The sequence below is a fragment of the Dicentrarchus labrax genome, unplaced genomic scaffold (assembly GCF_905237075.1).
Source record: "Dicentrarchus labrax unplaced genomic scaffold, dlabrax2021, whole genome shotgun sequence".
NCBI lineage: Eukaryota > Metazoa > Chordata > Actinopteri > Moronidae > Dicentrarchus > Dicentrarchus labrax.
In genome coordinates this window covers 20,691,355-20,703,676 of record NW_026136715.1, presented here as the reverse complement: position 1 = coordinate 20,703,676, position 12,322 = coordinate 20,691,355, and the positions used below count along the sequence as shown (strand labels likewise).

Below are 12,322 nucleotides of genomic sequence, written 5' to 3'. Positions count from 1 at the left end.
TTCTTGATTTTACTGATTCAAACAAATATTTTGCTGCATCACAAAACATTTAGTCATCAGTAATCAGTATAGATTCAGTTATTATAGTGTTATATATAATTTTCAAATGCAATTTGTATGAAAAAAGCCAGTCACATGTATGCAGCAGCTGGAAATCAGGGTTACATGCAAGAATACATGCAAAGCGTAAGTGCAAACACACATGCATCTCATCTCAGTCACTGGAGCATATTGCATGAGAACTGATAATAATACAATGCAGATGTGCTACCAGCACAGCCATATGGCTTTCTTGCAGCAATGCACTGATATGACTACTATACTGTCATGCATGAAATCACACACACCTGGACACAGCATGCACATCAGTTTCATACATGCCTACACATACCCCAGAGCATCTCTGCACACGCATGAGAGAAAGAGATGTTTCAATAGAAGAAAACAAGTGAAATGCAAAGGAAGGGGAAAAGATTTATAAAGGGCTGAGAGAGAGAGAACAGCAGTGTCAAGAGATACATAGTTTAAGGCTGAATGTGTTTGACCTTCTCTCAGCAGACACTGTCACACAAACCCACATAAACACATACAAACTGAATCTATATCCTCTTCCTGTCAAAAAAGACACAATCCTACAGATACATCTGATCCAGTAACCTTAACAGCAAACAGTAAATACTCTCTTCTGGAAAGTCGATGGCTTTACAAAGCAAAACTGAGGCAAATAAATAAATTAATAAAGGTAACGAAAAAGAAGACCAATAACAATAGCTGTAAATTGAAGGCTACATTTTTTTTCAAGGAGGCGTTCATGCCTGGGAAGTTTGCGACCAGAGAATGTGGAAAGTCTGTAGGCAAGAGTGCTTTATCAAGAATGACCCGGTACTGTAAGCAAATACATTGAATTGGACCAAAAAATATGTTATTGAAAATGAAATCAAGGTTATCTTGGCATTCTTTCTATTTGTTGTATTCTTTATTAAACTTACATCTTATATTATATCATATTATATTATAAAGTAACTCAGCTCTGTTGGATGGATCACTGTGAAATCTGTTGTGAAATGTGGTTGCCAAAAGCCAGCTTATACACCTACGCCAATCAGAGGGGGTAGAGAGCAGCCTCTACATGAAGGCTCTGTAGCCTGTGAGGCAAGACCCAGGGCCACAAAGACTAATCCTGACATGCAACACATTAGCATGTCAGCATTCCAGCTAATCAAGCTAATTACCGCCATGTTAATGTAATTTAATTAACAGTAAGTTATAGAGAGCTGAAATTCTGTCTTTTTTGTCGGCTCATTTACGTATTTCCTTCTTCCTTCAGTACCCTCAGTCTCTCAGAGGTTTCTCTATCTAAGGTTCCTGTACTGGCTTTATTAAAACTTCAACACCTCCTGAATCTAACAAAAAAGACTAACGTTAATTAATTAACAACATTTTCATGTTAGTGCTTCTGTAGATAATTAGCCTCTAGGGATATATAGCTCTTGTTGAACTTTAACAAAATAATCATTTTCATCTAAAAATGTTGAAGCTTGCATTTAAATACATTTTTTGACTGCAGACTCTATAACATTTTTCACAAACAACTCTACACATCTTCTTCCCTATATCTGCTGCTGACTGTTTTTTTGTATGGCAGACATTTTGACATGTCATAGCAGGAAAAGCACAGAAGTAATCAATAACTTCAATCAAGGCTGCAATCAAGTTAGCTGCTCCAGTTTCAGAGGCCTGTATTGTGTATGAGTTCTCCCTGGCAATTAAGTTCATGTACTACAAGTATTGTATAGTTACTTTTCAGATTAAAACTTTGCTTAAAAAAACCTATAAGAATATAAAGTTAAAATGAACTCCACTTGACCAGCTACCACAGTAAAAGGTCGCTTGTGTTTTGATGTAACGAAAATAATAATCTAAAAATGATATCACTCACATTTTGCTGATAATACTTTCATACTTTGGTTGATTAAGAATTTTCATGAAGGGATTTTACATGTAATGGGGCATTGGATTGTTGTATTGCACTGCACTTAATAAGTGAAGTGAATATTTTGTTTACTGGAACACCCAAATGGAAAAGAGCCAACTTCAATGTTAGTAGTTGAACCTGTTTTTATTGCAGAATGTCAGAAAAAGCCTATTGCATGTTTTATCCGTTCAGAAAAAAATGAGAAAAAAACCCTCAATGAGAAAGTATGCTGAGCAGTGAAAACTAGTGTAGCAGAAGCTAATCCAAGTTGGGACAGTATCTGGAACACCTTCAATAGTAAATTACTGTTTACAGGTTAAAACAGCAATAACAGTGTTTCCTCTGTCCTCTTCCATCACTTCAGGTTCTCCCGTTCGATGACAATGTGTGTCTGCGTGAGCCTTGCCAGAACTACATGAAGTGCATCTCGGTGCTGCGCTTCAACAGCTCTGCCCCCTTCATCTCCTCGCCCTCCATCCTATTCCGGCCCATCCACCCCATTGCAGGCCTGCGCTGCCGCTGCCCGGTCGGCTTCACGGGTGATTACTGTGAGACGGAGATCAACCTGTGTTACTCCAACCCCTGCCTGAACGGAGGGGTGTGCGCCCGCAGAGAAGGAGGGTACACCTGTATCTGCCGTGAAGACTACACTGGTAAGCAGGGAGGGGAGTGTGTATGTGTTTTTGCTGCTGTGGCAAAGGTGAGGTGCTGTAAAATCTCACCAATTTGGCTGATTCTGTTGGTTCTTTATGGGTAGACAAAAGGGCATGCATTAGTTGTGTGTGTTTTTGCACCCATGGGAAGATACACAAGTAAGAGTTGATGTGTGATTGTGTTTGGTAGGTGGTATACACATGTTGATTATAAATTGTAGTAGCCTACTCGTATAATATGTGCGCATATTTAAACAAGTGTAGAATAAAATTAACTTTATTCATCCATCTTTTACTTCAGAGAAGAGAATCTTTTGCTGAAGAGTCAACTTTGATTTAAATTTTGTCAGGTTTTGAAGACCCAATTACATATTTCTGTAAATTTAAATAAATATAGGAAAATGTCCTGTATCAGAATCACTACAATTAGCCAACATACATATTTGTCTTGTTATATTTTTAACTGGTTGACCTTTCCAGTGCATGTGCTTCAATAAAACAGTAGGCAAGAGTCCAATTAGGATGTGAGAGCTTGCCAATTAACACGTTTTTCAGTAGAAAGATTTACACCTTTAGTGGAATACTACAGACAATAGATAGTCAGTAGTTTTCATGTGGGTTAAAATACCAGTGCAGACCAATATCAGGTTAACTTACATAGTTCCTTATGTGTATTTCATATTTGTTTTAAATTAGATGCTTGGAATCTAACCAAAAATGTTAAAATATATAATACTGACTGTCAGTTTAAATATTCTACTGTATTTACATTATTAAATTTTATTTAGTGGTATCAAACTATAAGCTTCAACTCTTATTTTCCTTTTTAACTTTGCCCTTGTGTGCCTATGTGACTTCATTATTCATTTTTTAAATTGCTTTTTCTTTGAGCAACTTCAAAGCTGGAAAAAAAACCCACCTTTTTCGTACATGACATTGTCACATACGCTTCAGTGTGTCAGCACTTAATTAGTATCTCACTTTTATAGTAAGTGAAATAATCAGGATACCATTCTGGATGGCTGCACTGTCACAATCTAATGGAGAATGTATCATTTTGTTCAGTTTTATTTGTGAATTCAAACATATTTGGTATCTTTGGAAACAGTAAACATTTAAATACAGTGTTGTGATTTTTAAAAAAATTGGTATTGAATGATTTACACATAAGTATGGTAAACCCACTGATTATCAATTTGTCTGCATATCGATGATTATTTTATGCCACTGGTTTGAATTGAGTGGCCACAGATATGAAGAGACGGATGGCATTTGTTCAGAAGCATTTGAAAGCATGGAGTGCAGTGTGTGTGTTTGTGTTCTGGTGTAGTCTTTAACTCTACCCTGGTAAACTAAAATTGACTGTCTGGGCTTCTTTGTTCATGTCCCATACTGACTTCCCGTTTGATCCGCTCTGTTTTTGCTCTTTTGTCATGTTGAGTTGAACAGCATGAAAACACACAGTCTGCCTCCTGGGACAGCTTTCTCCACCTCAGCTCACTACCTGTTATTTTGTCTTTTACACACACACAAACACACACACATACCACCACCACCACTGCCACAACAAAACCCCTTACTCCTTTTTACTGTCGCCAAACTAATTTGTTCCCTCTCTCACACACACATTTCATTATTTCTTACCTTTCCCAATACTCTAGACTAATTTGCTCTCTCTCTCTCTCTGCCCGTTCATACTGCTGCGTTGCTTCAGTCTTCAAGCCACTGAGTGGATGCAGGAGAGGATAGATGCTCTGAATGTCAGTGTGTGTGTCTGGGGGATATTTCACATTGCCTTTTATTTCGAATCAAAAGAGAGCTGGGGGAGTGAAGCAACACTTTTCTTTCATGAGTGAGACAGAGTGTTTTCCAAACTCCCACTGAGACAGACAGAAAGAGAGATAAAGAGAGAGAGGAAATGAGCAAAGGAGAAATGGAGGTAGAAATAGAAAGAGGGACTGAGTGGGAGGACAAGAGAAAGGCAGAATAGAGTATGATGGAAAGAAAGGGAAAGAGAGATGGAGAGAGAGATGAAGAGTAGAGAGAGAGTGAATGTGGATGGGAAGAAGAAATTAAATCTTAAGGAGGAAGAACAATTTAGATAATACAGAATTTCCTGTGTACTGTTGGATTGTGAATGATCAAGAGAAAAACATGGTCTAATCTTTGTCCATCAATCTAATCACGGTGGTCCTAGATTACACTGTGAGACACGTCCACCAATGGCGACGATGGATTTTGACACCGTCAAAATTTCTGTCTGTGTCCAAAATTTAGGACCAAATTCCTACGATGTGTCTGCCGCTATGACTCTACAAACCAACTAATCAGACTTTGACTCAGACTACCGTGGCCGCTGGAACATTGTGAGCTCTACTTTTTAGGTTAAAAAAACTGTGCAGGTGCTATGGCTGATGCTTGGATAACAGATGACGTGTCTCTGCTTGCAATTATTTCTGTCTACATCATACCGCTCCAATTCACCAGACATTCATTGCACATTCGGACATACCTGAAAACAGATATCATACAGCCTGACAAAGATTTTATTGGACCCATCTCGCACAGTGTGACATGCAGTGAACCTGCAAGGTTGCTGTTCACACGGGGTGCTGAGGACTGAAACAGAGAAGACAGAAAGGATAAAATATAGGGAGAGTAGATCATTGATAATACGAGACAAAAAGGAGGAAAGAATAACTGTGCTTTTGGGAGAGTATGAGGGACAGAGAAAAAAATGACAAAGAAAGTGAACGATGGGACAGGAGAGGGAGAGTGTGCAAACAGCAGAGCATGAGAGATGAACAGGAGGACGGAGAAGAGTCGGGTATGACAGCAATATGAGCGACGAGGGAGAAGGATGAATTCAGAGAGAATAACATGGAAGCAGGGCTGCAGGGGGAAATCGGGGCGAGAGACATCTGAGCGCAATGAGAGAGAGAGGGATGGATGATAAGGGTTGAGGGGTAGAGCAAAGGAAATCAGATGGGTTCTGGGTAGTTGGTGCTATGCTTTTTCTGCGTAGGCGTCGGGCGTTGCAGTGTCTTGTCAACGCCCGGGGCTAGTGGGAAGAGGAGGAGGAGGAAGAGGAGGAGGAGGAGGAGAACAGATAAACAGGGACGAATTGATTCTGCAACACACAGTAGTCTCCAGACATCTCCCAACCAACTTTACTCTCTCCCTCATTCGTTCTTTTTTTTTTTTTCATTTTTCCATCTAACCTGCCTCCATCCATCCATCCCTCTCACTCTTTGTGGCTTTGAATTGCTTTTCCCTGAAACTTTATGGATTGCTCTCACAGGCAGGAGCTAAGCTTGAGGTTTTGACCGAGACTGGAAACTTTCTTTTTCCACTGAGGAAGAAAGATTTTTCAGTCTAGAACAGAAACTTCCAACAGATCTGAGTCAGGTGTGATTTGTGAACAACAGTTTTGATGTGTCTTTGGGCTATGCATGCCAGACTTCATTTCATGTAAAAATAATTTTATCACCTTGAACTGTAAAAACTGAATGAGAAGGACATCCTGTGCCCTGACAAAGAGTGTTGATCAGTTGGCTCAAAGTAGTATTTGTTAGGTAGCTGCTGGGTATTCTTCCTGGAGGGAAGTGCCCCATCAAAACAGAAATTTGTAACTGTAATTATGTAATGTAAGAATTATAATAATCTTTAACTGGAGAGCACTTTTCAATGATAATAAAAGCAAATGGAAAATCTCAGATGTGTATAAAACCATTAAACTGGATCAAATTAAAGTCTACATTAAGGTAAAAAAAACAAAGAAAAATCAGGATAAGCCCTCCAGCAGCAGATGAGGGCTTCATCCCAATAACACTGGACTCTTTAAGGATGACTGAGCCTCTTCACTTCCTCAGACCTTTCCTAAGACAAAGACACATAAAAGGTTTTCACAACGTAACCTCAGGCTAACCCTTCTCTAAAGCACACATGTAACCCTGGGATAAGTAAGATTTTACACTTTGAACGAGGGTTACAACCATTTTTTTGCACATGAAATAGTAAACCCTGCTTTGTAGAAAGGTTAACACTGCCTTTATGGCACCAACCCTCAGAGATGTAGTGCTAAGAAAACAGTGTGAAACACTGAATCAGCTGGGGTCATGTACCGTTCAGCTGAGTTTTAAATACACAACTTTAGTCCAGAGTTTAAATAAAACTATAATGAACTGTATGTTAACCCCAGCGTTTTATAATAGTTCCATGTACTATAAGTAGTTAGTTGTCTGCTTGTGTTCCTGCAACTAATTTCAATTTCTTTCTTTTTTTAAAAGATTCTTTTTTTGGCTTTTGTTGCCTTTATTGTAGCAACTGAAAAGCAACTGAAATCCAACTGCATACCACAAAAAGTCAAATAAAGGCTGGCTGCTGTTGTAAGTGATGAACTTATGTTTGGCTCAAAATACCTTTTAGGCTCAAAATTCTTAACCAGTTCTCTGAAACTAGAGTGTGAGTGGGTGAATCAAGTAGATAAAATTTATGTTAAGTATGGAGTAATAAGTTTCTTCTTCTCTAAGAAATAAATCCATTTATATTTCCAGGGTGCCTCACTTAAGAGTTAATCAAATGTAGGCAGTTGTGGTCCCAACTCCTGTTGCTACAAGGCTAAACTCAGCTGAAGCTCTGCAGTCCGAAGTCTTTTACTATTAAGAATTTAAACAACCACTTGCAAAGCTTACAGTGCTGACGGGAATGTGCAACATTAGCACAAAAAAAGGAAAAATATCTCCTTTCTATAAAGAGAAGTTTCCAGTGGACAGTCAGCCTTAAAGATGGAGATATCAGTATACAGAAAGAGAAGATATCTTATTGTTCTCACAAACTGAAAGAAGAAGAAAAAGAGAAATGCACATTATGCAGATTATAGTAAGATATAATACAAGGGAGATGCGTCGGAGAGCTGAGAGATGCAAAAAGGAGATGGGAGACAGAGGGAGAGAAGCATGGACGCAGACTGAATTAATTTGTGAGAAGATAAAATAGTGAAGCAGAGAAACAGAAGAGCGCTAGAGAAAGTGACAGAGAAGGAATGCGGTAGGCAGAGGTGAGATTAGTTTTGGATGTGATAAAGCAGATATGCATGTTACACTGAGAAATTTAATCCAGCAGATAGGGAGATCACACATACAGAGCAAATTAGCTTGAGGTAGCTAAGACTTGTGAAGAATAATGCTACTGTCTAAGCAAGTTTCAGCCTTTTGAAGAAGGTGTGGATGGTTTGAAAGTTAGAGATAGAAAGGAATAGGAAGAGCAGAGAGCTACTGAGAAGGACAGATGGATTACATTTAGTAGGTTTAGATGAGACTGTGTGACTAAATGGGTTTGGTTAAGGAAAGACAGAGAGAATGAAGAAATAGGGAGACAGAGGGAATGAGGAGGAGTGGATGAGTTTGGGGAATGAAAGAATGGGTGAGGTGGGTGATGAATACAGAGGACGGAGAGACTAAATTATGTTTGGCAAGCTAAGTTAGAGGTATAGAGGTAACATTAATAAGGGAAAAGATAAATACCCAATATACGAGGGGGTGCAGTCACCACATGTGACTTTAAAACTTTTATTTTCATTCCAGAATGGGCAGCTGAAACTAACTGAACTGTCCACAGACGTAAGACTAATAATTGAACTGAATTACTAAATAACTCATTAAAACCAGGCATTACTGGAAGAGAGAGAGTTTGGTGTGCACCCAAGTTTTGGAACAGCCTGGCATATAGTGAACAGGTGAATCAAATTAGATGAAGAAGCCAGTCAGGTCACAGCAGACAACATTTAAAAGACACATAAGCTAATATATATTTCAAGAGGACATTCATTTAACTCAGGCATCTGCCTAGGTGTTAATTAAATTATGTATTTAATGTAATTGATCTATTGATAAATAAAAAACACCCCCTAAATCATTCATCACCATAACAGATAAATTCATAACTTCAAACAGAGGGAAGGTTTAAACTCTCGTCCTGGTTCTTTCCTCTAAAACTTTTTCTAAAGATGAGACTGATTAGTCAAGGTAAACGTATCCTACTGGTGCAATCGTTAAAGAGCACCCAGGACAGCTTGAGAATCAGCACCATGGACAGCGGTTGTACATACAGTACATACCTGCTTTACTGTTTGACCCCGGGGAATTTAGCCTCAAGACTCTGGTCGTTTGAACAGAAAGGTCCAGAAAGGTGAACTAATTTAACTGAATGTCAAAGCCATTTTGGCTCAACAAGGGAGCGGTGAGTGAACAAAGACCACAAATTAAAATTCTACGACACAACTGAAATCTCACCGGACGCTCTGCAAACTTGTTGATTATTCTCCCAGTGGTGCTTTTACAGTGCACACCTCGGCAGTCTGTGATAAAGCAGAAAAGAATTTCAGCTTACTAAACATATGCCCAATGGCAGAAGTGAGCCATGAAATCAGAGCTAATTATGTAATTAGCAACTTACAACTCCCATGTGAAACCAAGAAAATTGACATTTTGAAGCTTTATATTCTCTATTGGACTTATAGTTTTTTCCAAGACAGAAGCAACAGGACTTTCTTTTGCCAATCAACATTTGAGGTGGACGTATTTACATTTTATTTCATTTATACTTTTTAGACATATATAGTTATACAAAACTTTTAAGTGTAAAAACACAAGTCATTTAAGAATGAAGGACTAAATGAAGGAATTAATCAGCCTTTAACTGATAGCATGTAACTTATACAATTGCACAGCTAATTACTGTAAAATGAATCACAACATGGCAGCATATGATATGACAATGTACTGTGTATAGAATGGAGTCATTTAAAGTTGGCACATTTGCAGGGGAAAAAGAGGAATGAAAACTCAATTAGTTTTGGACTGATAAGACACAATGTGAAAATTGAGAAATTCAGAGAAAACGAATGTTAGAGACAAGCTCTTGGGTGATAAGACAGTGACAGCATTTGAGGAAAAATGTGAGGTCCTAAAAAGTGGATTAAAGATCACTTTGTAAAAAAAGACAAGATATATAATGCAAAAGATGAAGTTAGGAGAATAAGGGCATTGGAAAATACAGAAGGAAAGTGAGGGATGAGAGAAAAAAGAGTGACTGGGAGAGAATGAGAGAGATGAGGCCTGTGTTTTGTTGGTAAGATAAAACCAGGCTGAGAGTGGAGGGGGTGAACGAGGGAGAGAGATAATGGTATAGGATGGATTCAGACGTCTCAGTAACATTAATTTTAGAGGTCATTAATAGAATGGATGAATGTGTGTTTGTAAGAACGAGACCAAATTAGTTGAGGAATGGGTAACAGGAAATGAGGTGTGTGTATTTGTGTGTATATTTGTGTATGTGTATAAGTAAAAGAGAGGTAGACAAAATTACTTTGGGGGAATTAAAAAATAGTGGAGTGTTGGCTCTGGTTGTGCATGCATGAATATGTGTGTGTGTGTGTGTGTGTGTGTGTGTGTGTGTGTGTGTGTGTGTGTGTGTGTGTGTGTGTGTGTGTGTGTGTGTTAGAGAGAGAAAACACGCAGGACACGCAAAGAGAATGAATTACTTTGTGGAGAGTGAAAAAAACAGTGTGTGGTGCAAACAGCCAGAGCAATGAGACCGCTTAGTTTTTGGGATGAGCGCAAGTTGTGTAGGAGGATAGAAAGTACAGGAAATGGAGATATCTAAATACATAATAGACATGATTTGGAAATGTGCATGTTATATGAAAAAATACACTGCAGGGGACATGATTTGCTGAGTTGAGTGGGATAAATGCATTAAACAGTGTGAGAGGAAGGGAAGAGGAGACTAAATTAGTTTTGGGGAGATAAGTTGGAGAGAACGAGGGGAGGGAAAGAGAGGGAGGCGAAGATTGAACCTCAGGCCCCTCTGTGGTGTTTGTGGGAGATATGCATGTCACATAAAGAATTAGAAGTTAATGCTGTTCCCGTAATCACAGCGCGCAAGTTGTTCTTGTGGTATTTTGACCACACCTATATAACAGTTTCAAGAGCTACATGTATAGTACTTTGAATGTGCTCAATATTAGAAATGTGTTCCTGATGCTGAGCTGCAACCTTTTGTCAGCTAAGTTTGACATTTGTTGAAGTCATTTCTATCACTTGTGGCTAGGCAAATCTTAGATGGCATAACTGTTGCTCAAGATAACAGAATTTCTAACCATGAAAGGTATGATTTTGAAGGCACAGGGTAACAGTAACCATTGTGGAGGAGTATCCTAGTGCAGAGACACAGAATATCAGGATGCCTTGAAGTCTAATCAACAGCCAGGCTTGCAGAAGTCAACAAAGGAGACATTTTAAGGGCAATAATGAATATTATTCAGCAAACAATGTTTTTCCATCAGATACTGTTCTTTGCAGATCTTTGTCTCATTGGTCTATGCAAAAGTCAACAAGCGACTAGGTTGCATAATGGATGTACAATATACCTTTGTTCAGAGCAAAGAGTCTTGTGCAGTAATTATTTGGGGCTTTATACTGTGTGATTGCTGTCACACTTTTTAAAGGAATGACTGAACTGACAAAGTACACAGGGTAGGACACAAGCACAGCAGTTTAACAGCTTTTGACCTATTAATCAGGGAAAATACCCGCTCTGACCTGCATACCTGTTACCACGGTTACCAAATTATTTTTATATACATAGCCTATAATTTATAAGATCGCTTCCTGAACAAATTTCACGATCAGCAGATGGATTTATTTGTGGTTTAGCTTTTGAAATCATCATTCATTAAAATCATATATCTGCTATCATAATATCCTGAGGTTGGTTTATTTGGTCCACACCAGGGTTCGATTGATACCAGCCCAAACAAACCACACTAACTGGGCAAATGGACCTGAGTTTGTTTTAACCAACCCAAACAGGTTAGGTGTGAGAGCACCCTTACATGAAAAGTAAATATCTGATTATGCTGAACAGTAATCAGTGTGAATTGGACAAGTTTGGAGACAAACTGGAGAAAAAAGTTCAACCTTTCAAGTAAAAAAAAAGATTTATGTAGTAGAAAAGGAGGAATAGAAAAGAGAAGGAAGAAAGGTGGGAGTACAAAATAGTTAAAAAGGAAAGGTTGCAGGGTGAAGAGAGAAAGCTAAAGAGAATCGACAATAAATGTGGGAGGTGATGGTTATCAATATCCATGATCCAATCTTTTGAAAAAAGCCCCCCCAAAAAAAACAGGCAAAAAAAGGATAGTGAGGGAGATCGAGGCAGATGAAAGTGGAAATGGGGAAAAAGAGCACATCAAAAAATGGAAAGCATGGAGCAGAAAGACGCAGGAGATTGAATAAGTGAAAAGAAGCTTTGAGGCAGATAGAGACTTTTATGGAAGGGAAATAAAGTGAAAATGAAAAACAGAAACAGGTACGTAGAAGCACAGGAAGGAAACTAGAAGAATAAAACAAGTTTGAGAGAGACTGAAATAAATGACAGAAGGCCAGAACAAAAGGAACATTAAGATGAGCTGTAAAAAGACCTCTAGAAAGAGAATAAAACAAAAAGTTATAAAAGGGGGAGAGGAGTGAGAGGAAAAAAAGGAAGAACAAACAATACTGAAAAATAAAACAAAGACGCCTGAAGGAAGTAGAGAGATGTTAAGTCAGGGAAGGAAGTAGAGAAAGACTGTGTATGAGGGGGCAAGTATAAGAAGTTTAAAAAGTGAAAGTTTAAAAAGTGAATAAGTGAAGAA

General features: G+C 38.5%; 1 protein-coding gene across 1 annotated transcript in view; it reads left to right on the top strand.

Annotated features, from left to right (window-relative positions):
* The window catches only part of celsr3 (cadherin, EGF LAG seven-pass G-type receptor 3), a 107,279-nt gene that overhangs the window by 25,868 nt on the left and 69,089 nt on the right, over positions 1–12,322 (top strand). Inside the window, 1 exon segment of the mRNA XM_051424460.1 lies at positions 2,340–2,628. Coding sequence (XP_051280420.1) covers positions 2,340–2,628 — 289 coding nt within the window.